Source organism: Platichthys flesus, chromosome 2 (assembly GCF_949316205.1).
Source record: "Platichthys flesus chromosome 2, fPlaFle2.1, whole genome shotgun sequence".
Lineage (NCBI taxonomy): Eukaryota > Metazoa > Chordata > Actinopteri > Pleuronectiformes > Pleuronectidae > Platichthys > Platichthys flesus.
Window position 1 is genome coordinate 7,894,576 of NC_084946.1, and position 25,606 is coordinate 7,920,181.

The 25,606-nt window shown below is 41.1% G+C and overlaps 3 protein-coding genes across 6 annotated transcripts in view; all 3 read right to left on the reverse strand.

Annotated features, from left to right (window-relative positions):
• Positions 1-180: 180 nt before the first annotated feature.
• Positions 181-11,127, reverse strand: trpc4apa (transient receptor potential cation channel, subfamily C, member 4 associated protein a). The gene is made up of 18 exons (XM_062396023.1): positions 10,998-11,127; positions 8,420-8,548; positions 8,208-8,324; positions 7,993-8,050; positions 7,839-7,894; positions 7,540-7,668; positions 6,142-6,343; positions 5,517-5,702; positions 5,292-5,434; positions 5,063-5,194; positions 4,905-4,963; positions 4,635-4,820; positions 3,572-3,662; positions 3,320-3,460; positions 3,074-3,185; positions 2,533-2,645; positions 2,141-2,347; positions 181-1,375 (listed from the first exon to the last, which is right to left on the reverse strand). Exons 1-18 carry the CDS (start codon positions 11,121-11,123, stop codon positions 1,238-1,240), a joined length of 2,325 nt encoding a protein of 774 aa, XP_062252007.1. The 5' UTR covers positions 11,124-11,127; the 3' UTR covers positions 181-1,237.
• Positions 11,128-11,337: 210 nt separating this feature from the next.
• Positions 11,338-15,452, reverse strand: sla2a (Src like adaptor 2a). Of its 2 annotated transcripts, none has more exons than XM_062396057.1 (8): positions 15,357-15,452; positions 13,936-14,047; positions 13,746-13,845; positions 13,568-13,654; positions 13,119-13,222; positions 12,629-12,781; positions 12,412-12,541; positions 11,338-11,824 (listed from the first exon to the last, which is right to left on the reverse strand). In XM_062396057.1, the coding sequence occupies exons 2-8, from the start codon at positions 14,006-14,008 to the stop codon at positions 11,701-11,703; spliced, it is 771 nt and encodes a 256-aa protein (XP_062252041.1). In that variant the 5' UTR covers positions 14,009-14,047; positions 15,357-15,452; the 3' UTR covers positions 11,338-11,700. The 2 variants fall into 2 exon arrangements, with proteins under 2 accessions (XP_062252041.1, XP_062252034.1); XM_062396050.1 differs by having other exon boundaries at positions 13,936-14,044; positions 15,357-15,443.
• A 1,493-nt stretch (positions 15,453-16,945) lies between these two features.
• ndrg3a (ndrg family member 3a) overlaps positions 16,946-25,606 on the reverse strand; it is a 29,915-nt gene continuing 21,254 nt past the window's right edge. For 2 of the 3 annotated variants that reach the window (XM_062396068.1, XM_062396085.1), the window contains 14 exons: positions 23,668-23,773; positions 23,424-23,544; positions 23,102-23,164; positions 22,946-23,006; positions 21,939-22,025; positions 20,999-21,055; positions 20,506-20,609; positions 20,313-20,378; positions 20,174-20,225; positions 20,001-20,048; positions 19,878-19,913; positions 19,740-19,791; positions 18,486-18,524; positions 16,946-17,959 (listed from right to left, as the gene is read on the reverse strand). In XM_062396068.1, the coding sequence (XP_062252052.1) occupies positions 17,787-17,959; positions 18,486-18,524; positions 19,740-19,791; positions 19,878-19,913; positions 20,001-20,048; positions 20,174-20,225; positions 20,313-20,378; positions 20,506-20,609; positions 20,999-21,055; positions 21,939-22,025; positions 22,946-23,006; positions 23,102-23,164; positions 23,424-23,544; positions 23,668-23,773 (1,065 nt within the window). In that variant the 3' untranslated portion in view covers positions 16,946-17,786. The remainder of the gene's footprint in view (positions 17,960-18,485; positions 18,525-19,739; positions 19,792-19,877; positions 19,914-20,000; positions 20,049-20,173; positions 20,226-20,312; positions 20,379-20,505; positions 20,610-20,998; positions 21,056-21,938; positions 22,026-22,945; positions 23,007-23,101; positions 23,165-23,423; positions 23,545-23,667; positions 23,774-25,606) is intronic. The other variant, XM_062396076.1, reaches the window with a different exon arrangement.

A 25,606-nucleotide genomic window follows, 5' to 3' on the forward strand; every position in this document is an offset into this window, starting at 1 on the left:
AACACAGCCGAGCTCTCCGCTTCATCTCAATCCAGAGCAAATATTGAGTGGTGGCACCAAGCTATAAGAGCAATCACACAGAAAGATTGTCATTCTCTGAGATTAAGAAAGATCTGACCGAGGCCAATGATGAGGATGTTGGGCTGAAGGCTGATTCACATAAAACAGTGTCTGGAGCAATTCAAGTGGTATCTTAACACTAGCACCTGCATAGTTTATTCTCTTTCCCAAAGCATCACCCACAGCATGGATACAAATTCTGTACAAAATGATGGTGATTTATTCAACAAATGTGTTAAACTATAATAAACAATAAAAAGCTATTTTAATCTGTGCAATGTTGTATTATACATTTTATCCAGAGCTAAAAGCCATTGTTTTCAACAAGACAAAAATAGATCAGCAAAAAGAACCTGGAAAAGAGACAAGTTGATGTGTGAAGCTCCTGAAGCCACAGCAGGGTGGATGGTTTTTAGGTGAAAGGAGCCCTGTGTGTGTGTGTGTGTGTGATTCTGAGAGACATGTCCGCCGGCCCACGAGCTACTTAAATGTTCTGAGTAGAGCCAGAAAGCACCAATCAACAATAGCCACCTAATAAAATAGACCCACAGGCAGGTTAAAAGGAAATGCTCTTCATCATCAAGACCCCTGCAAGAAAAAGTCAAATTTCACTAATGCCCCCCTCCCCACAGGTCAGGCAGTGGAGTGGCACTGAGTCGACAGAGAGCGTGTAGGTAGTGGGCGACTGAGACAGCAGACTCCCTGCGAAGTGTCACTGCACATCTGGCTGACAGTTCATCTGTGGACATTTCCAAACCAAGTCCAAGTAAAAGGAGTCTTTTTTTTCTTTTCTAACATAATTTGTTAAATCATACATATTTTTTTCATAGAATTTTGTATCGGTTATATAAAAGGCTCTATTTGAATTTCACCTAAAGCAAACAACCAACGCAGGTGTCATATCCCAAGTTCCCCCAATAGTCTGTTCTGTGTTTCTGGGATGGGCGTACAGGCTTCCTCTGAAGAACAGCGGTAACTCGGTGAGAATTCACATCCCCCTCCCCTCTGCGATGACAGCCTCCATGCGTAGGTACAGAAAGCAAACAGGTGAGTCTTTACATCCAGAAGCACTGTCACGGAGCGTCTGGATGGCTCAGCGGAGTCATCACCAGCTCTAGGTGTCCATGTTCCCTGTGACCCTCTGCCCTGTCCCACCCCAGAGTGCACTTGCTGGAGGTCAATCTTCCAGCAGGTCTCTGTCCAGATCCATGAAAGGCTCATCGATGTAGCTCCCTATGGCACACAGAGAAGTCCTGTCTGGGCCCAGCAGCACTGACACCGTCTCCTTCCAGTAGCTGAAGGGGATACAGGAGCTCTGAGGAGCAAGACGACAGAGGAATTACAACAATTAAACGACTGTTTGTTGTATTATTGAGTTTTAATTACCTCCGCCAAGGAGGCTATGTTTTCGTCTGTGTTTGTTTGTTTTTGTTGGCACGATAACACTTACTGCAGAACAGATTACCACGAAACTTCAGGGAAGAACCCATTAAATGCTGGTGCAGATCCAGATCAGGCAACAATTTAACAGTGAGATGGGGCATTTTACATTTTCATTGATTTCTCAGAATAAGTCATGACTCTTGATGAAAAAAAACACATGAATGTTTAGGTGAATGATGAGATTGCGCTAGAATTCAAATCTAGTAAAATGAAATGTTTCAAATGTGCTCAAGTGCCGTTCCTGTTAAAATCAGCCAGGCTTAGCTGTGTTTCTTTTGGATGTCTGTTGTATCAGTTCTAATGCTTATCCTGAGTAAACCATTTCACCAACATCTAACAAATAACAGTAGGTGAGACAATTTAAGTAATCCCTTGTACAACATAATTTAATCATATTTCATACATGAAACATTATCAAACTTCTAAATATTAAACCAGACATGATATATATTTTTGGCCACTTGGGGACAGTAGAACAAGTAGAAACATCCTTTACATTACTTGATAAAGTTATTAGTCACATGCCACAAGTGATGCGGCTCTGACTTTCCCAGCATATATTTATGTTAATACCCTGTCATCATGTTTTCAATGTATCATAGAAAAAGCACTGAAGGTTAATGTAAACGATACTCACATTCTCCAGACAGGTGCTATCTTTGTCCTTGTTGAGGTAGTGGCGCTGCCAGAAGCGCAGTAGGTTGTGGAAGTTGTTGAGCAGGCAGCCCGGGTACTTTTCAGCATACTCCTTCTCCCGCAAGGCGTTGAGGTAGAAGGGCAGTTTAGCCTTTCTTCTGGCCAACATCAAGATCACAAGGCTGGTGTTTAAACAGCTCACATTCTCCTGCAGGGAAAGCGGATGGGATGGATACAACAACAAACAAGACTTTAGTGATCGAGTATTTAGAATAACAATCTTAGCATTAACTTATCCATTAAGCTTCAAAGTTTTAACAACAATTTATAATTCATGAAATGAATTATTCCTTATTCTACAACGGTTTGTGCAACAATGTAAAGATGAAACACCTGTGTGAGAGTCTGCACGTTGATGATGGTGATCAGTCGGAAGAGGAAGGTAAGTCTGCTCTCGACTTTGGCCATGTAGGACAGCAGGCAGCACTCAGACAGAACCTCCACCACTGAGGGAGGGGGCACAAAACACTGAGATCAATATGAACCCCTCCTTTAAACCTCTGATAAACATTGTTATTTTTCATTGACATAAAATAGAAAGCTAAATGAAAACAGATCTCTAAATGAATGACCATGTAGTGTTACCAGATTAATCCATAATTGTGTGGACATGGCCTTAAAACACCTTGCACATTGTTGCAATGACACGCATGACACAGCTGCACCAAAACAAAATCAGTTCATCTTTGAATCTAAGTGAATATTTGTACAAAATTTGATGAGATTTCCTCAAGCTGATCTTAAGATATCTTTTATACATTTGTTTAGGTCATCAAACAACAGAATGCTTTGTAGAAAAGTTTCTGTGGGTTAGGGTTAGGGTTAGTAAATTCTGGAACTAGTCTCCATGTTCAAACTTTCCATCCTCATTTACCTTTGACATCTTCAGTCTGGCTCTCGAAGCGGTCCAACGAAAGGACAATGCAGCGCACTAGCATGTTGGAGTCCACTAGAGAGCTGTTGATCTGCGTCAGGAAGGTCTGAAACTACAGAGAAGAAATTCAACGACTCTATGAGCCACATATTTAACACAGCTGCTGGGGGAAAAAAGAGAATTTAAGTTATATTTTGTTAGTTCAGCATATTCAATAACTTGTTACAATGCATAAGAATGTTCTACCTTTTCAGGAGTGTTGACATATTTGTTGAATCTTTTGAAGGCATCAATGTTGAACTTCATGAGCTCTCCCAGCAGATCAAAGTAGCTCTGTAGGACGTCTCGAGATGTACAGCCGCTATCGATGATGCAGAACAGGATGTGCTGTCGAGAGAAGGAAGTGAGTAACTATTTAATTAAGAGGATTTAAAATCAATGAGAAATCTGTGAAATGTCGTCTATGTGTCGAGAAACACAAGGGGACTCCAGTATTACCTCAAGCAGTCCCCTTTTCAGGAGGAACATTTGGTCTGCATAGGAGGTGGCTCCTCTAAGAAAACTTTCCACTGCTCTTGCCTGCCAGAATCTACATGAAAAAACAGAAATATTCAGCATTTAGTCAGCTATAAAAAGAAGAACCAGACGTCAAATGTCACTGATGCAGGCGTGACGTGGTGAACTGAAGACAGATTTGCGATGCACTTCCTCATTACAATTAACCAACAGCGATATCTGTGCTTCGTGACACAACTGTTCCTTAAGTACCTTCAACTGGAAAAACATATAAAACAACTTACAGCAAGTTACGTTCAGATATCATTAAACAGAAGAGTTGCAAAGCCGAGTCATTAATAGTTTTTAATAATATCTTCCAACACTGTGCTTGTATCGATGCAGTGAACGTTTCTGTGCCATCAGGCGACCAGAGCTTACTGGACATCACTCACAAGAAATAAGAAAAACTATTCCCGTTCAAACTTCTATTCCAAATAATATCCCAGAAAAAAACTGTTAAATTTAGATAGATTTGGGAGTTTAGAGATGTCTCTGCGATACAACAAGTTAACTCACATTATGACCTTTGAATTACAGAATTTCTTATTTCAGGCTCTGTTCTCTCTGTCGTCCTCACTCTCACTATCCGTAGCAGCAGCATATCACTGTATTTTCTTTATTAATGACATCACTGCTGTACCATAAAAGTGTTCTTCAGCGCCTCCTCACTAACAAACAGGAGAATACAATTTTCAAAATTTGATTTTTTTGTGTACACCATTTTTAGCTTTTGTGCGCACATATACTTTTAGTATGAATGCTACGCAGTTTTATAAATAATGAACTAGGTATTTTGTTTACAGCTAATCCACACTGGTTTATCCAATGGTTTTATCACCAAAAGCTCTGAAATCTCATCTTCTTTCCAAATTCACATCTACATCTGTGTCTTTTCAATGTATGGCTCATTTCACCAATATGGGGATGTTTGACTATTTCCTCACACTATCTAATATCAACATTACCCCCTGCATCTTGATCATTGAGCCTATACAAATCTGACCTGAAGGACGAGTCTGGAGGCTCCCTCTTCATGACAGCGAGGAGGCGCGTGAGGAGACCCTTCTTCCCATCACACACTAGGCTTCTGTCTGTGTTGACCAGAGCTTCCACCTCAGGGATGTTAGCCTTCATGGAAATAGCACTCAGTTCATTCAGCTCTTGGCTATTCAGCAAGAGGTACTTATTCCTGAAAGACAAGCCACACGTTTCAAAACATAAACTCAATTTAAGACGAGAAGTCATATTAGGGACACAATAAAGGGTCACTTACTCATGGTGATCACTGAAACTCTGGAGTAGCCGCAAAAACTGGATTTTAAAGGAGATTTCCTGTATAATGAGAAGAAAGTGTGTTCATGATTGTGTTAATTTTCTAAAAGTTTCATTTTATTACTGTTCCAAAATGTTAGTTTTATTTAATATTCATACCGGACTACAATCGCAGTTCTCATTCTGGCCGTGCACCACATGATTTGAAGCAGTGTATTTCCTCCAGATCAGCTTGTCAAACAGGTTATTGAGCCCTGGGATGAGACGGAAATCAGCCAGCATCTTGTGGACCTGAGCAGAGAGGCACAACAGTGGTGAGAGAACTTCTCCCTACTTAGAGCAAATGCAAATATTAAAATCTTAGAGAGGAGGAAGTGATGTGAAGTACCTGGTTCCTCTGTCGGCCCATGAGAAGCACACACAGCACATACATCACTTCCACTTTATACATGATCTCATGGACAGTCTTCATGGACTGAGGCAGTCGATGTCTCAGGGGGCTTGTGGCCAGAGAACTCTCATCTGATGATTCTGAAAGTGAAATGATGAGTTAAGGCAAAGTTCATAGGATTTAGGAAGGTGAGGAACTATCAGGCCAAGTGACTGGTCTCACCTGTACTGCTTTGTTCCGCCTCCTCAGTGGCCATCTGCATAAGGGCGTCCAGGACCAGAGCATTGTCTAGCCATGTGTACCAGTCCTCCAGCTCCTGCAGGAAGTTGGCGCCTGTGGCCTCAGACACCTTTCTAGTGGCAAGCTTACATAACCGCTCAATGAACCCAGGGATGTTCAGCAGGGTTACTTTAAGGAAAACAACATTAGATAGTTTAAAATTTATTGATCCATTCTTTGCAACGGTAAACATGTTACATAGTTTGTTTGAACTCAGAGGACCAATACTTCTTTTACGCCTAAACTAGCAGGTGTACGCACGTTTCTGAATGCGGGGAAACCAACAAAAAATATTGTGATTAATTCCTTTCCTAATGCCAGTAGAAGGTTGTCTCTCGGTTATTTTCCTAGCCATGTGAGTGGGCCTCAGTTTTCGTCACAAATGCAACGAAAACTGAGGCCCACTCTCACCTGATAATCATAGCGCATAAAAAACTTTATCTAACGCAGAGTCATTTGACCTGGGATTGAATGCTTATTGAATCCATTCACATTGCACACAAAGCCAGATGTTAGCATGTGCTAGTGGGATTTTTGTACAGTGGGAAAGGGGTTTAAGGAAACCTACCCTGATTGACCTCTGCCCGTGAGGGGATGGCGTTGCGTTTCTGCTGAGCGTTTTTAGCCAGCAGGGTGTGCTTGTCGTCATTTCCTACATCAGGTTCTGAGATGGTGACAGACAAGATGCGGCAGAAGTTGGCCAGCTGTTGCTGGTCAAAGCTTTGGACCAAGCCTGATAGGTTGGGGATCCCTTCCAAATGGATCATTTCCTTAAGGATGCAAATACAAACTGTCATCGGTCTGATAGTGGATCAGAATCACATCCCAGTTTGTGAGATCAAGCCTGAATTTGCAACCAACTAAAAAATGCAGTGGCCTATTCATATTGCATAATCAGTTTGTGGATGGACATTAAAGAAATAATTTCACAATAAAACAAACAACACTATGAAGGTTTTTGAACCTTGTTTATCTTTCTCATTGCATCATTGTAGCAGTGATTCTTTTTAGTCCGAGTGAATTCCCTCTGATGTTTTAATCCATTGTGATCAAACATATTGATTGAAAAAAGGACAAGCTATAAGGGGTAAAAGTACTGTCTCTAGATTTCTTCCTTTGGTCAAATAAATAATCCATGCAAGGTATGCCTACGCATACTTGTCTGGGACCTTTACAAGGAAATTAAGGCATTGTGATGCTGGAGCTAGGTACATAAAATGTTACAAAGGAGAGTGTGTGTTTTTATATCCTTAATTCCCCATTACCATAAAAGGTTTCAGAAAACGCTGAATTTCTTGTCTATGTAAATCACAAGTAGCACCCCTTGTACTGCTACATCTCTAATCACAAAAATAAGAGGCTTTAAAGCAGCATGATACATCTGCCACAATGTTGCAGAGGTTTAAGTGCCAACCAATCAAACACCAATTAAAACCAATCAAACTTAATACACACGTTCATAACACCGTTCTAAATCAGGCAGCGTTGTTCATTACGGGTCTTAAATACTTTAATTCTCTCAAGTATGATTTGTTTTCATTTATTTGACAGGGACAGTGCTCATTAATCAACAGCAAAATGATTGTAAATGAGCCAGGATTAGCTCAATGTGCTAAATATGGACACTAGATATAATCAGTTGAGTTATTGTAATTTTTAAAGAGGAGAAGTAAAAGGAGGTTAGAGGGTCTTAAGCCTCCACATATTTACACACACACACCAAAAAAACATTGATGCAGCATCATAATACAAACATTTTGTAAAATCACCAAAGTCAGGAAAAACTGTGCCTGGGTTCAAGAGAATATAAAAAGTATGCAAAAAGATTGACTAAGAAGTGCACAAGTATGCAAACCAGTCTGCTAAATCATTGTCACAAAACAGATATAAGAGTAAGAGACAATATTAAAGTGGTTAGTTCTGGAGTCAACGGAGCTAAATATTCAGTCTGAGAAATATAACTGACCTTTTTGACCCCTAGAATATCTTCAATAAGGGTAGCAGTCTGTAGGAAGGTCTTCTTGTTTGTCATCAGGGTGAAGAGAAACAGAACAAAGTCGTCCCTTGCTGCCAGACTCTTCGTCACCCCCTCAGTCTATGAATTGAAAGGAGAATCAAATTAATCAAATCCACTTGAGAGCTTTTGAGACCTGTATAACAGCACAAACTACCTACAGGAAAAAATACGTAAAGCTATAAACATGTGCTTAGTTGAAGCAAGATGCAATACACCTCTGACAATTATAAATGTAATGGGACACTTACACATATACAACAGTTGTAGAGAACACTAAGGCAGTCCTTAACCAGGTCATCATTCACTGTTACAACAGAAACAAAGACATTAGTCTAAATTTAAATACCTTTTTCCATACATGTCAACTTGTCAATAAAGACATGGGATGTCAATGTTACTTACTTTTGGGCTTTTTCTTCTGCATAGTTAGTGTGGGTCTCATCAAGATCTCCACGAGCAGCTTCAGGGACACAGTCGAATGAGAATTCAATACTGTTATTATTTCTACTTCTTAGTACAAGTTTCTTTGCAGAACAACTGATTCTCCTGAGGTAACACAATTCAGTGTCTGAGTCCAACAACAACAGAGCATCAGGTATCAGGAATGTCCAACTTACATCGACTCCACCAAAGAGGTCAAAGGTGTGCGTGTTGGGGAAGGTGGATTCCTGAGCGGTCTTCCTGTCCTCTGTGACAAAAGACATGGCCTCCACGGAGAGTTGAGATGATAATACCTGACCAAAAAAAACATTGCTCCCATGTTACATCATCCAGACACCAAAGTGAAATGTGGCTAAAATGTTTGAATGGAGTAGTGCTTTGTGTGTACCTTAAGAAAGCTGTGGGCATGGGAGAGGTCACTGTTGGGATGGCTGCTCTCGTAGAGCTTCTGCAGCACAGTAGGGATGCCATTCCACTTGGCCCGTTTATCTCTCTCCTGGAGCAAACATGTTGGGAGCTACGACAACACAAGCATAGGCAGACTTAAAGAGTGCAACATACAGAGAACAACAAATAACTTTAATTATATCTTTAATCAGAAAGTATTTTAAAAAAGGTACATTTTAGCTTGTACAAGTGGATGTTAGGCTGCAATCTTGACAGAATTGTCTACTTTACTTTGGCAATTTGTCACGTTTCAGAGGACCACATGAAATTCAACAAATACAAAGAATATTGAGTCTGTTAAACACATACATATGAGGTCTAAAATTATAAAAATACATAGTCTTTCCTCCTCTTCCCTACCAGAAAACATGAATACAACTCTTGAGACAAACAAAAGGCCCCAGAGGATATAAACACTGCGACTGCTCTTTTAAATGAGATTAGAGCAGAGTCACACACCTTGGGTTGTACAGCTGATTACTGCAATGAATACAACAGCAACTCAAAGTAGCTTCAGCAGATTTGTATTATGTCCCTGTAATAACCAAACACAAAGGATTATATAGTCCTGGCCTGGCTCATGGTCAGTTAGTGCTTATGTAAAGTGGAGCAAGGCCGTGAAATGCTGAAGAATGTTGAAGTTGACCCTGCAGCATACTGTCCACCAGCAGTGTGATCTCATTACAGGTGGGTTGTGTTGGGTTTTCCACATTGTGATTGAACTCTTGTGGAGTCTTTTGAATTGAAGCTGATGGAGGTCACAGAAGAGGATGTTTTCTAGATTTCCCAAATTGATTTATTGACCTCACAAGTACTGAATGGATGCACGCAATTACTGTCCGGTTGTGAAAGCACTGCTCAATGTTGAAGGCATAATAAAAAACAGTGGCAACGGCAGTACTTTTAAGATATACCTGAAAAATATAATAATACTTCAACCAAACAGAATATCAAAAATGTATAATATCTTAATCTTCCTAAAGGAACCAAAACATGTTGTACATTCTCAGATATTGACATGTTACCAAACCTTGCTTCCACACTGGTTTACTTTAAAATTAACACGCCATGTTAGGCACAAGACTGGACAGAACACTAGCCAAAACAAGGCAGATTGGTATAATATGACACATAGTAAAGAAATGCATTCTGCTCAGTTGGAACCAGCAAAGACCCACAACATTAATGTGTTATAACTCATCCTGATTAAAACTTCACATTCATTTGATCGCACCTTAACCTTGAAAAAAAATCAAGATGCATCTTTCTGAGAACATGAGAACCCTTAAAGAACATATGAACCTCTGACTGCACTAAACTCCGCTCTGCAGGGGGAGGAACCTGACTGAGGAATGTCTGTTTTCTGTCGTAGCTCTTGAATGTTGACCTCTACATCTGAACGCATTCCCTGACCTGAACATTAACATGTGTCAGCAGCAATGACAGAACAGCGGCGTATTTTGACAACTGTTGGGATTGTAGCAGCTGAGGCAACACTTAACACAACATTGTTATTGGGGATATAATCCTAAAACATGGTCCCTTCAGGTTGGTGGTAGGTTTGACTGATAAGGTTTCACTGTTTAAAACCACCGACGAGATTGCGATTACATTACCTCGAAAACTGCAAGTCAGTGGTGGAGGTGGGAAAGTGTTGCAGAGGCACTGGAATATAATGTTTTGATGATTTTAAAACTCCGTAGTTTCAGTCGAGGTGCAGTAAATAAATAGAAGCAGCTGAAGACAACGGCTAACATGTCAGCACTGGTGCGATGTCAACAAACATGAGTAATGTGTATTTAAAAAACAAAACAATAACAGCCGACGTCCACTAACTATCTCTGTCCCCCAAAAGATTCAGATATCGAGTAAATATTCGCTTGTGTAGAATTAAAAATAAACTTGCTAACAGCTGCCCTACCCTTTTATGGAAACGATAGTTATTGTGTCGTTACGTAATCACCTGAGCTGTTCAGCTGGCTTAGCTAGCTAGCTGACGTTACCCTGTTCGTTAACATTAGCTAATGTGGCTGTCGTTGATTAACACTGTGATTTAAGCGCCTGTAGCATTGAACCACAGACTCACGCTGTCGCACTGACAACACAACGCCCGGTAGAAGCAACAACACCCCGTCCTTCTCTCTGTGCACGGTGCATTGATGCCCACTGAACCTGGCCTTTAATGCTAAGCTAGCGCAGCGCTAATAACAAAAGACAGAACTGGAGCGGAGCTTGCCTCACACGGTTGCCGATAATGCTAACGTCGTTTGTATTGTCAGCGAGCAAACCGTGTTTTAAAGGGGCCAGTGGCGTCAACGTAAACGGGTCGTGCTGTTTAAAACGCCCGTCGTTGTCGTAGCTAACTGAAAAGCCCAGGCTGCCAGGAGCGACTGCATCTCCCGTGTATTGCCCGGGACAGCGGCTCCGTTCTCAGGCTGCATTCCGAGCGCAAGTCCCTGGTCTCGGTGGAGCAACTTTCAGACGCGCTGTACCGTCGCAACACGCGTCGCTTCTCTCACCTGTGTCCCTTGGCTGAAACCCTGGCCGGTGATTTTACTGGCCGTGAACTTTGTGACGATATTGCTGCGGCAATTTCGTCGTTTTCCTCCAGTACAAGGGGACTCGGACCCCAGAAGCGTCGCCATTTTTACCTCTAGTGTTGGGGCAGGAAGTGGAAGCTCTGATGAAGTGGTGCAGGTAATTAAGCGGCATCTGCTGGCAGAGGAGCACACACCGCCAAAAGCTAACATGTCCGATCATACACACAGATTGGAATCAGATCTTATCAGCATGATTCCACTGCTGTGCCCAGAACACACAGGTTATGTGTCTCTATGAGTCTGTGATGCTCATTTATCAAGTTGCAAAAGTTTTTTTTTATTGGATTCCAATAACATAACCCAAGATAACAATCATATCACAATACATTTAACATACGACATGTTACATTCAAACAGCATGCACAAATTGGATTATAAATTAATAGATGGATTCAACATTGGAGAACCAATGAGAATCATTGTCTTTTTGCCTTTGAACGACAAACATGTCACAGCTCCAAGATTTGTAGTGCCTTCCTGCCACTGCAGGCCGGTGTACAATAACCACACGTGGGCGTCCAGACGACCCAGTGCACTGGCCATCTCAAAGTGCACATGAGGCGGGTCAGTGCTTGACCGTGTGTCTCTGACTGGCTTCATTCTATCAGACGGATCCATTTCCTCAAGTGTCCCAGCTGTGATCGGTGCCTTCTGTCATTTGGAGGTAAGAGCTGATGGCGTCCCTCAGCCCCTCGCTCACCAGGGAGTTGTCCGACTCTGTCCTCTTCCTCTTGAAGAGCATGGACCTGGAGGACACACAGAAGGATTTGACGCTGTGATGAGTACAGTGATTTTATTGTTGAGGATAATGTGCCTCAAAAGCACTTTTTCCACACTAGCCCAAGTTTCTCTTTTCTTTATTTGTTTAGTGGTGCTCATTGTCTGGAGCATCCTGCTCTGAAAATATACACAGGAACAAACACTCAAACATGGCAGTTACCCGTTGAAACTACAGTCATATTTACTTTCATTGTTGTTGTATACACACTTCTCGCTGAGTTTACGCAACACTGAAACCCAAATAATAGTTATAGAGTTGTCTAGAATGGCTTAGTAGAGCGCATACTTCCTCCAGATCTCAACTGTCCCCTTACATTCAATCAAGATGTCACCCACTCAGATATACAGTTCCCTTCATCAAGTTTCATCCTCTGAGTTATTAAGAAATGCCCTTTCTCGCAATGGTCCTCCTCGCCCAGGTAACTAAAACGGAGAATGAGGAGCTTCACTGAGATAGAATGTATCTATTCTAACAGGGGATTTCACAGTCCTCTACAGCAAGAGTGACACCTTGTGGATGTCAACATGAGTAGAAAAAGAGAGTCTGCTGCACCTGCTTATGTCCTTCCAGTTGATGGTCGGCCTCCTGATAGCTGTGGGTACAGGCCTGGCCTCTCTGGGGTCACTTAAACCCTGGATGAAGCAAGGCGCTGTGAGTCGACTGGACAATCCGTCTGGACGCTCTGTAAAAGGGAGTTCATTTTACATATTAGCTCTTGCAGGGTTTGAGTGTTGAGGTGAGGAAACCGAGTTTCACTCTCAGTACAAACCTGAGTAGTGTTCCACAAGGTGATGCAGGGAGGGGAAGGTGAGTCCTGGGGATATGTACACCCAGCCATTTTGGAGCGCACTGATGCGGTAGTGCTTCACATCATCGAGGTACGAGGAGTTGGTTCTCCTCAGGACCGACAGCGTGTGGCAGTCTGCAGACAGAAATAGCACATAGATTGAGCAGTGAGACTTAATTGCTTTTACCTGTTTACCCATAGGAGTAATCTTCTAAGGCAAATTAAGTAATTACATTAAATCAAACTCATCACAAATTACTGTCACTGGGTTCAAGTCTTAAAGAGACAGGTCGCTCAAAAAGGAAAACTCACTCATTATCTACTCACCACTATGCTGATGGATTTTTTTTTCTGTTGTTTTACTACATCTAAGCAATTGATCCCCATTTACTTCGATTGTATTGGTATCTGCTGCAACAATATTTACCCCTGCAACTCCAAAATCGAGAAAAAACAAAAAGAAGCCTCTAACCTCTCTCTGACTCTGACTCTCGCACCAGGAAGGCTCCATTCTGGTTACTGGGCTGCAGCAGCAGCTCCACAGCTTTGAGTCTGCTGATACCTGTGTACAACCACCTGAACACAGAGAACATAAGTGCAGCACACAATCAGACTGTGGGAAATTTTATGTTTGGAAAGTCCACTGGAACAATGACGGAGACATTCCCCGCTGGAGGAGGAGTGAAACTGCAGGAGGCAGAGGCTGACATCACATCACTGGAGAGAACAGAGGGCTGGTTTGGAACACTGAGGTAAAGTTCATCTACACAGAGATCCCTCCCACGTGTCAGGGAACTCCCCGCCTTTCTTCTAACTAATGCATATTTCTCTGGTTTCTTTCTCACACTCACACAGATGCACGTACACACACGCACGCACACAGTACCGAGTTGCACAATCCTCTTCATGACTAACACGTACCTGTTTGTCACCTTGGCAGTGTAGTTGTTGGGAATGTAGCCCTCGTGACCCGTGGTCGTGGATCTCACCATCATGAAATCCCCATTGCTGTTGGAGAAAATAAAATCATGATGACTAATTGTGTCTGTCTCAGTGAAAACAAGGGGGAAGGTCAAACGTGAGGAGTTACATCACGTACTCTGATATGATGGTAAGCCTTTCTCCCATGTACATGGTCAGCTCTGTGTGACCCAAGGACGGGTAGTTATGGAGGGATACAATCGCACTCTCCTGGAGGCCTACAGAGGGAAAGATGACATGAATTTAATAAATACAATTAGATCTGTTACATTTTTCTAGTTTTTATTTGCTGTGGGGATTCTATCTACCTTCTACCACAGGCTCAGGTGGAGTTTCAAGGATGGGGTGGCTGGATCGAAATTTGATGGGGCAGGTGCCCATGTTCTTTGGCTTCTTACTGATTTGAACTGGGTCCTGCTGCTGTAACAGAGATGCAGAAGAAAGGTTGAGATAAGAAGCATGTTTAGAAAATGGTACGTTAAATAACATAATTCATAATGTGTTATTCGGTGAGCTATTACATTATGACTCCCACCAGCAGAACAGCTCACAAACGCTGAACACCTTTTGGTAAAAAGAAACCTTGCTGTAACAGGAAGGCGCTTCACCACAACAAGAGGAATAGATATCCTGTGTTAAATTTCCATCCAACATGTTTGTTACGCCACATGAGAAAGATTTATTTAAAATGATAGAGTGATGAGATTTTACCCTCACTATGCATACTTCTTTTTTGACTGGGTAGCATTAAGCTTAATAAATTCAAAAAATGGAACCATAGCCGAGTCCTCCATTTATCTATCGAGCATTATTCTACAATACAGCTGATGAGTTAGGCGCTTTTTTTATCAGAGAGGAAAAGTCAGGTTATTGAGTGAATAGTAAAAAAAAGTGAATGAAAATAAAACAAGACTTTATTGAGACCATGAAGTTAATTTATGTCATGGAGAAACTAAGCTTTTCAGTAAAGCTGCAATTAAATAGATTCAACATTTATTACCATGTTCAGTCTTTTATGGTACAATATTCTGCTTGGATTGCGATGATATAAGAGGATATTAACCTGATTTTAAACTTGTTTTTACATTTGAACTATTGTTGTGATACATATGTTCAATCAATAGGTGTTTGCAAATTAAAACGCTTGTTTTCAGTTTAATTATTCCTGTTTATGTGTATGACATATCTTAAATTGTTAAGATTTTGGTGCACAGCAGCATGAAACTTTGTTCTAAATTGTCTCAAATCTTATTTCTTACTACATGTTCCCCTTGCTCCTATTTCCTTGTGCTGCTGTGTCAATTTTGTATTAATCATTCTTATTGGGGTAGGTGGATATAATATGCTAGTGACATCGAACCTGGGTTTTTCAATTAATGAATTAAGCTTAATAGATTTTTGATTTATTGTCACGTGAAGGAAACAAGTGAATAGAATATTTTTGAACTCTTCAGGTTGTTGTAACTCAAATGTTCTCAAAAGGTAAATCTCCCCATAAATGACTTATTTGTTTGTTTTTATTAATATTATGTTCACCACTTTTTCCAGGTACTATTATGCCATTCAAAGTTTTCTATTTGGTCTATATATCTGTAAAACATAAGAGTAATAATGAGGACGATCAAAGATGTAAAGGACAATCTTTGAATGACTCAATAAAAATATGTAAATGCAAATAAAAGAAAGAACTTCCTTCAAGAAAAAGACCCAGAGCAAGTGATGTACTCACCTCCTTAGGAGAATAATCAGTGATAAGGATTTTATCAGTCAATCATTTCCAAATCCTCTTGAGGAAAAACATGTGTCTGCTTGAAGAGTCAAGGCTTCCTGCTTGCTCTTTATATGCGGCATGTGGCCCTGCTGCAGCTTCCTGTGACGCTCAACCCCTTAACAGCACGGGCTGATCTCTGTTGTGCAGGATGTTTTCAAACAGAGCCAACTGTGCATCACTTGTTTACGGAATTCACTGTTTGTGTACGTAGGCAGAGTTTACAAATACATGTACATGCATCAATGAGGAGGGGTGAAGTACGGTGACATCATATCACAAGGACAGCTTGTGTTAGAGAGGTTTACACTCAACTGAGCCACGTTTCGATTGCCAGCCCAGTGCTCAGATTACACTCATGCTAGAGTCAGATAAGAGTCAAAGCTCTTCAGAGGCATGATGAAGCTTCTCCTATCGACCTCCTCCTGGCCCGATCGATCTGCACTCACCAGTTCACCCATCATGCTGCCAGTGCAGAGTCAACCACACTGGCGATGCGGGGATGTAAATTGTAAATGTGAAAAAGGTCCAAGAAATTCAAGATTACATACCTAAGGGAAGGTATAAATAACTTGACTTCTTGTTTCAGTCTCTGCTAAGAGAATCGACACTCAAAGTTTTTGATAAGACTTTGACATTTTCAATGATATATCTCCTCTCTGTCTTTAATGAGATACAGGTTTTTTAGAAGCTGTGGATGGAAACATTGAAGCATCTTTACTTCAGCTGACCAGATTTGTGCTGAATCACCGAGAAAGGCCAGAGAGCCTGTAAGAGCAATATATCAGAACCTCATGGTTCTTTATTGAATATCGCACGTTTACCATTTAGTACAATGCTCAATGCTTTATGGTAAAATATTCTGCTTGGATCGCGATGAAATACATCGATAATAGCCTGATTTTACTGTTTAACTTTTCTTGTGATAGATATGTTGAATTGATAACTGTTTGCAATTTAAATTCTTGGTTTTCCTTAAATTATTTATGTTTCTGACATATTTTAAAGCAGATTTGGATATGTAGAAAAGCAATGTGAAATAAAATGCATTTTCATAAACTGTTAAGATGTTATTGCACAGCAATATGAAGCAACTATATAGTTTTTTCTTATTCATTCTAGATTTTAAAATTTTATTTCATGTTTCTTATTTTTTTAAATGCTGTTATGTTTGTATGCAATATATTTTTGAGTTTATTTATCTTTGACATCGGTCGAGGAAAACTGTGTTTAGCAGTGATCTGTGAGATGACTTGAACATTGGATTAACACTTGCCCTTGTTCTCAACATCTTTTCAGTTTTGAGTCAATCTCCTCATCGCGCTTGCACAGCAGCTTACCAGTAGTTTTTTCTCAGAGCTAAATATAGACGCCTCATCTGTGACACCAGTTATCACAGAGGAAATAAGAACAAGTGTGGCTGGAAACGATCTCACCATAGTAACCTCAGTTTTCCACTAAGAGATGTAAAGTACAAACTCATATGTTCTACTTTCTCTTTCTTTCATTTAAACATGTCCTTATATTGACAAACAAGCAGTGCAAACATGTTCTCGTGTTGTAGCTTTATTCAGTAGTAATATAAATGAGTTGAATCAGCAGACAGTGAGAGGCACCACTGGGCTTCTCAGTGAAGGAACTCAAGACTTTTCACATCAGACACTACTTGTTAAAGGTTGTTAAAACATCAGTGAGTCATCTAATCAACTGAACAAAAACATTAACACAAATCAAAAAGATAGAAAAGGGAGATGATGAGTTCACTTACAAAAAGAAAGTCGACTTACTGGAACACAACACTGAATATTCTTTTCATGTTCTCTGCTCAGCTTTGACTTAGTTCAAGTTAGTGTGCAACGCTATGCAATTGTTTTTCCTTTACATCACTTGCTCTGGCATCATTTTAATTACACACCGCAAACCTATTTCTGTAGCTGTACAGAGATAAATTCACCATCAGTATAACCCACATTTTGAGAGCCCACATCAGAAGAGATCAGATAAAATAACAAGTCTTGTACCGTGCAATCAAATGGAAACACAAAGTTACAAAGGAGGATTTCTATAATGTGTGTGAAGACAAAGAATGTGAAAATCAAATAAATAGAAGAGGGTGACGATGGACAGTTGAGTCGACAAAACGGATTGACCATTTCTATATACAACACAGCTGAATGTAGTTACGGTTTCTAGAATGTGACTGACAGTGTATTCAATATAATATTTAATAATATGCATCTGTTAATATATTTATTATACCTGCTTTTCTAATCACATAGTTTGTTACAGATCCTCCTGGTGCTGAACTGCCTAGGAGTGGGAGGATAGAGAAGGAGCGGGGAGAGGGCACATAAGTTACTATGGGAGGGTGCAGGGGGTTGAGGTTGGGGTTTAGCAGGAGACTTCCATGGTCTGGGGTCTGGACTGGTTGTCCAGGCCCCCGGTGGCACTGCCCTCCAGCAGGCTGTTGAGATTGTTGCGACTGCGACTGCTGTCCATGGAAGTGATGCTGGAAGAGGAGGTGGTGCGTGAGTGAGCCAGACGAGTCATTCCTACTGTCGGCACTGGAACAGAGAAACACTCATTAATATGCCACTCACACACACACTCACTCACTCAGTGCAGTGCTGGATCACTTTCACAGCTCAATACAGCACCAACTAAATTGCTCACCATGCAAACAATTCTCAAATATGGAGACTCGTCAAATTAAACAAATTAAGTAACAAAAAAGAATGCACACGTGTCCTTTGTAGAAACAAATTAAAACAGAACAAAAGCAAACTACAGGATTGGCAATCCAACTCAACTGATGGGAAGCAAAACCAGCAGGTCATGCAAGAAACTAGGACACTGAAGACGGATTCCATGCCATCAGGAGAAACTAAACTCCTGCAGGGAGATGAATGTGTGTCAAAGTATGCAAAACTATCTCACTGTGTGTGATACTCAGCGTATCCACCACACTGTTTGACATCTATGTAAAACTGCTTCTCTCGCGAGAGTTTCTGCATACATTGACATTCATCCAGGGTGGAGGCCATAGGGTTCAGAGCATTCTAGTCTGGCAGCTGCCTAAGAACCTGATACCTGATTCGTTGCTCAGGTGACTGAGAAGAACGTAGGGAACTGGAAGCAATGATTGAAGAAAGGAAGAAGGAGAAAGGGAGAAATGTTGAAAAGGTAGCCCTTATATTGCTTTATCCTACCTCAGTGTGTTTGTGATTACAACTGTGGCTCTATTACAGCAAAACACGGAAGAAATTGTGGTATGTGTGCAAACTAGAAGCCTAGTTTATTGCTCTCTTTGCCTTTTGCATTTCGCACTGTGGGCAATGTGTTAATGAGGGAAAAACAGCTTTTAGACATGCTGAGGTGTTAAGATTTATTATCCACAGTGCTCTGTGCTAAAAAAAAAAACACACTCTTTTTAATCTGTTTAATCCTGCAGTGGCATTTACTCAACAGTGGGACTCTATGGCATTTGAAGCAATGGTGACATATTAGGTACACCCCAGAGTGCCTCCCATGGTGAAGGGTTGGGGAACGGGAGAGAGCAAACAAGAATCAGCATTACAGACACACACACACACACACACACACACACACACACGTGTCATATCTGTGTGGCCAGAGCAAGAAGACCTTTATTCATGACTTCATCCATTCATGGATCAGAGTCTGTTTGGTGCTGTGAATCAATATGGTCTGACAAATTTGTTTAATTTCCTCTGTGCAGATGAATGACTGAATGACTAAAAATCTAAAGGCCTGTTTAAGTATGCACTATACGTCTCTGTAAAAAAAGACTGCATCATTAAACAGATCTGGATAGAAAAGAAAAGCACACCAGCCAACTCTGAACTGAACACATAATTAATTTGCTGTTCAGTACATCTCGAGTACTATTCTTATTTCTGTCATGCTAGAAGCACATACACCTCAATACACCTCACCTACTGAGGGCTGTGGGTGCCGCACACTGCAAAGAGCAGAGAGGAAATGGAGTCAGCATCTATCTAGCTGCACAGGCTGCCTCTCCGTGATCAGACCTTTTCATGCATTGGTGGCCACACGCCAAACTCCATCAGCAGGGTTTTTAACAACAGCTCTAAGACGACTGTGGTGTGTTCAGCCCTCAGCGGGGAACATTGGTCACTGCACTCACGTCAACAGGAAATTCAGCAAAGAACAGAGACAAACCTTGACCACAAACACGTCAGCCCAACGAGGTGTTAGTCTGTAAACAATCCTTGGACAGTGACGGTTTACCACAGCTAGTTTAGAGCAGTTTTATTACATATTCAGATGTTTTTACTCAAGGATGTGAACATGTTTACTTACTGTAGCCCATGCCCTGAACAAAGTACTTGAAGGCCTCAGCAAGTTTCCCTGGCTGTGAAAAGAAAAAGGGTAAGATTACACAGTATTAAAACACGGTAAGATTACAATACTGTGTGTCCCAAAAACTAAAAGACCCACCTGCACAACTTGGGGCAAGCCTCCACAGTCAGCCATCTGAAAGAACATCATCAGCCTCATGAATAAATCGTTTCTTTAATTACAAAATGAATGCCCATATTTTGTACATCGCAAAACCTTCACCTTTAGCAGCGTGGTCTTGGTTGGATTTAGCCTGGAATTGCACTCCACCTTAAAACATCAAGGACAGATTAATACTGAGCTCAAAAAACAAGGCACCAAAGCATATCTTTTAGTTTTATGAAAACCCTTCCCCAAGCCTCTTCAGTTACTGAGATGTTAGCAGGTTGACTCACCACAGCCTCCACAGCAGGGGAGGTGTCACCAACCACCAGCAATGAAGGGCACCTGCATAGCAACAGATTAGGTGGAATTATTCTCAAAAAGCACTGTGCATACTCAGAGAAAAATGTGCATCTGTGTCTCCAAACCTACGTTAGTGTGTTGACTGTATCCTCGTTCAGACCCACGATGGGCCTCTCGATCTCCAGGTCATGACGACTAGTACATGGAGACAAATTATGAATTTGTGGAGCAGAAACGTTTTTAGTGCACCTCATTATTAAACAAAACACAAAGTCTTTTATTCTATATATTTTGTGATACATTGCTTTTTTCTGTATCTTACTATTGGTAAGAGCCACAGAAAAGGGCCAGGTTGTCCTGGTTGATGTCTTGGGCGATATGGAGACGGTAGGTCTGGATCAGCTCCTGGTTCTCGGTCAGCTCGTCCTTGTGAACAGAGAAGAGTTAGTAAGATCCAAACCGAAAATCTTCATCCTACTTTACAAGTAATATAGGTTGAAATACAGAAGAGCTAGATTCTAAATACAGTGAGTGTAAGTTCTTTGTTTTGAAATAACACAAAGCGGTTTGCATTAATCATCCAGACCAGCTGTGGGATCGAGTCAGTACTCAACATGCCACAATCTAGCACTCTTCACATCCAGGAGGATGGAAATAGAATCATTATTAAATGTCTGTAATAAGGGCGAAGTATCCAGGGAAATTAAGAGAATCCTCATGTGGTTAAGTTACTATTTAATATTGTGAATGAAAAGGGTCAATAATACTAAGAAACAGCAGAGGGTGAGTAATACAGGACTGAAAGAAAAACTCACAGTGCTGAAGTGGTGAGCCATGATGATATCCACCAAATTACTGGTCCATCCAGACAGCTGCACAAGAGGAGAAGACAGATCCAGTTATCCCAAACCACAGTTCAACTTTTCTTAAACCTTACAGGTATGGTGATAGGGTCATATACATATTTAAATGCAGTGTAATATATTGACAGATATAATGATCAAAGTTGAAGGAGGCAAATACAGAGACATTTAGCAACTGCGAAGAAAATAAGCTGTCTTGATGAATTAGTGGCACACACAATTTTACAAAGTCTCACATCAAATCAAAAACACAAATCTTAAAAAAAGAATGTTTACAATTACCTTATGAAACCTTGTAAGTATAAATCCGGCAGTTTAAGTCTGTGTGGTATTTTAAATGTACATGGGACAAAGCCCCCCTCTTGCTCCATGACAGTGAGTAACCAAGCAAAGAATGTTCTCCCTGAACAATCTTGCACAGGACACACAATATTGTCTACAGTGCTATAATAAACGATTAAACTACAGCATTGTGACTATCGTGCTCTGGACCTGAAGCAAATTAATCCTCGCAAAATGAATTAATCCAAATGAGGGAAAACCTAAAGACTCAACAGTACATGCTGCTCTCACACGTTGACTTTGTTTTCATTAACTTTGGCGAGTTCTAAACCTCAAAACAGCAGGCATCATCAAATTAACACAGGATTAGAGACTCTACCGATGCTTTTAATGCTATTATGATGGGGAAAAAAAATATTGAGCTTAAAATTGTATTGTTAAGATGGAGAGCATATAGAAGGGAGGGTGAACTCCAACATTTATTAATAACAACTTCACAGAGGGCTGGAAACTGAAGTGAAATGGAAGATACATTATTTAGGCGAATGCTCTGTGCTGCAGAATGCACTGAGGATTATCTGGTTAATAGTGTTATGATATTTATACAGACCTTTGATGCTGCCCAGTCAATCCATCCTTCTGCACATGGGTCGACATCAATCAGGACCAGTCCCTCCACCAGAGTGGGGTTGTTCAGCTGGGAAGGGAATACAACGTGTCAAAATCAACTTAACAGCTTGATTTAGTCTTTTCTTAGTGGTGTTTTGCTTTTTGTTTGCTTTTATTTCCTCTTTTTTCTACATCTACAGTATTGTATAGTACAGTTTAATCTGAGGATCCATTGGGCCATCCATTTTGTGTATTCTCTCAATAGTGCAGGCAGAGGATAAAACACTGCACTGATCTCAGAGCATGAAAACAGGATGAAAAGTGAAGCATGTCAGTTCAAACAAAAACATAAAACAATGAATAAAGTACTGGCAGAAAGAGGCTGTCCGTGGAAATATAAGATCTATCACGAACGATGCAGAGGGACTACTGCGGATGCTGCTTTCAACATGATGCAAATGCAAATCAGCAACAGCTGCCATAAATCTATCAAGGGGAAATGCATTTAGTCCCAAGCCGGTTAGCGCAAAAGCATTTCAGAATCAATTTTCCTTCATTAATTGTAAGCAAGAGTAGACTCTCCACAGAGATTCTGGTGTAAGAAATCCTAATCCCAGCACCTTCCCTTTTTTACCCCTCACTAACTATCCTCTTCTTTCATTATTCATCTTTCAGTTCTCCTTTGCTACTCTCCTTCACTTCCAGCTTCTATTGTACACAGATTGTGTTTATTTTTGCTCCACTGTTTTGTGTGTGGAAAAAGACAAAAGAAACAAAAAGTAGAGAATTGCCCAGGTGGTTCGTCATCAGGGGAATTGCACTGCTTGTGGCACACGTAGAGCAACATGATGGCCTGTGTGGGCTTGATAGGAGGCTTTAATGTTCAGTGTAACAAGCTATGGTCTGGAAACCTTTGCCTATTACAGCCAGGGGGACCAAACTACGAATGGGACACAGAACAAGAACAGATAAATAAAGAAGGACGTTCTGATCCTGTTGTGGACTCACTGCAAAGCGGCTGAGGATGTATGCTCCTGCTCCCACGCCAATCCCGATCACACTGTTGACCCTGCATAGAAACCGTCAGTTACCACAAGACTGCAGATGAATACTCAATTTATGCACATTATCATTATTCAGCTACCAAAAAGGGGAGGCATTTACTTGAGCTGAGTCATCACAGAGGGCAGCATTTCAGCCAACTCATCCATGGTTGGGTAGCGATAACTGCAGACGGATGAAAAAGCATGCAAGTCAGTGTGAGTTCGTACATGCTCAATTCTTTGTTTGAATAAATATTACAAATTAAACTGTTCATTCATTTTAATACACGTTGAGATTTTGACTAACTGGTACGACAATTAATGTGCTTCCGTTAACAAATGAAAGACCAGCTCACTTTACATTCTGAATAGAATAATTCCATTAGCACGGAAATAAATTAGTTCCCATTTATCTGAGAATGTAAAACCAGCCGGACACCCACCCGCTGGGGAAGGGAGGTGCTCCTTCCTGCTGGCCGGGTGCGTCCACGTGAACCACTGCAAAGTGCTGTGTGATCTCCTGCATATCCTCATAGTTGAACAGGGTATTGAAGCACGACTTGTCTGGAAAGGTGCAGATAAAAGAAGACACACTGAGCGTGGCTCTGAGGTGCAGAGGCTAAAACAAAACTGTGTTGCAACACCCAGGACATTGTGCGCTGACAAGTCTGTTGCTGGCTGACTTACGGTTGAGCCCGATGTCGTGATAGGTGAGGATGACGGGTCTGTTGCCCTTGGGAACGCCTCTCATCGTCACATGGAGAACGCCATTAGGAGTCTCGATGTCATGCTCCTGCAGCCACAAAAAAAAAAAAAACAGAAAAATTCCTTCATTACATAACCAAGCCCATGTTGTTAATTTCTCAAACATCTCAAACTATCATATTGAATGTAAATAGGTATCTTTGAGTATACCTAGATATCCATGCATGACTCCCATATGATAACTGAGCACAAAAATATAGTTGAATAATAATAATAAATCCGTAGTGCTCAATGTTCGACCTATATCAAGACTACCACACAGCTAGAACACAGAAATAATAATTTTATAAACAACAACCCAACACAGAGGGAATATATTCCCTCAAGTAGAGACCCACAGAAGAACACAACATTTTAGTAAACATCAGATTAAGGATGCAAAGCATGTCCCTATCATCTCCACCACACATCCCCTCCACACAATGCACTGAATAGGCCCTCTGAAAAACAGTCTTTTCAGTTGAAAAAATACTTTATATCCAACGGTCTGAAACCAACAGCGCTTTCACAACTATGACTCATTTGACTTGTTGAATTTCTTTGCAGAAAGACCAATTCAAATTCAAAGAGCACACACCAGTTCCAATCTCTCGCTGCTTTGTTTTGAATAGCATTCCCTATTAAGCACTAGGAAGCCCTACATTAGTACGTTATGGTGCTTGGGTAAAAGAAATGAATCAAATGGCTGGGAGCTGACACTTAATTTTCTTGAGATAAATTGGGGAAAGTGGCTAAAAGATGAGACAGCAAAAACATGCTTGTGGTGCTTTTGGGAGTCAGGAAGAGTGTGGGACGTGACATGATTGGGAGTGATACAATGTACGGGAGGTGACTAAGCTAGTTAACGGACCGTCCGCAGAAGTACAGCATCATTTTAAACAACACAAACAAACAAAAACGCACACACGCAAACCACCTTCCCAAGGTCAGCATGATTTGGTGCTGCATAGAACACTGTCCATGACGTAGCTATCTGCGTGTTTGTGTGTGTACTGCACAGAGAGGGAGCAGCGGGCGGAGCCCAGAGCTCGTCTGGTCCCAAGGCCCACTGGTCATCAATAATAAAGAGAGCGAGCCTGGGCGGATGAGAGATGCTGCTTATGACTGTCAGACACAGAGGAAGAGTGACTCTGACTGTACACTCTGCCACTTGCCTTCCTGTGTTTCCACTGCAGGCGTTTGGCTGATGGATATATGTCATCCTCCTAAGAGGGGATAAGGGTAAATTATCAAGGACAAGGCTGCAGTAATTTGCATATCTGCGATTTGAAATGGACACAGTGAGTGAAAACGAGGGAAGTGTTTATCCTGTCATCGACGGAATGAGACATCTTCATTTGAGTGGGTGTTGGTGCAGAGATTAGCCTGTCGCACCCAAAGTGAAAAAACTATGCTTACGGAAAGGCTAACGTTAATCTCAGGCCTTTTCACAGATATGAAACGATTCTGCAACCTCAGTCTATTAAGAGGCAGATCAACCAGTTAAATACGCAGGGGAAACTCTGCTATAGTGGTACAGAGTTTACATTTTTTGTCAAGGACAGAGTCAAGGACAAACTGTGTCGAAAAAAGACACTTTAGTCTGAGATACAAACATACTTGTTCAAATGTCGGCCTTCTGTCATGTGTGTTTGTACTGTACATGTGCCAGAAAAAGCTGATGTGTGCAATGAAATTGTGATAGCATGACAGATATCGTCCCATCACGGATATACCATTATTGTTGGGTGGCAGACACACACACACACACAGAAAAACTAAGATCTGGAAAAAATTATCAAAGTATAACAACCTATATATTGGGTTGTAACCTGTATCGGCCCAAAAAAACTAGTGTCGGTAAAGGTGAGAAAATTGAAAA

Excerpts from the sequence above, each read along its gene's own strand:
- trpc4apa (XM_062396023.1), bottom strand. The coding sequence starts at position 11,123 with ATGGCGACGCTTCTGGGGTCCGAGTCCCCTTGTACTGGAGGAAAACGA. Across the intron at positions 8,325-8,419 it reads ATGCCCACAGCTTTCTTAAG|GTATTATCATCTCAACTCTC; the intron begins GTACACACAAAG and ends TTTTTTGGTCAG. Across the intron at positions 2,348-2,532 it reads ACGTGCAGACTCTCACACAG|GAGAATGTGAGCTGTTTAAA; the intron begins GTGTTTCATCTT and ends CTTTCCCTGCAG.
- sla2a (XM_062396057.1), bottom strand. The coding sequence starts at position 14,008 with ATGGGCACCTGCCCCATCAAATTTCGATCCAGCCACCCCATCCTTGAA. Across the intron at positions 13,846-13,935 it reads ACCTGAGCCTGTGGTAGAAG|GCCTCCAGGAGAGTGCGATT; the intron begins GTAGATAGAATC and ends TTCCCTCTGTAG. Across the intron at positions 11,825-12,411 it reads AACTGGAAGGACATAAGCAG|GTCCATGCTCTTCAAGAGGA; the intron begins GTGCAGCAGACT and ends TGTGTCCTCCAG.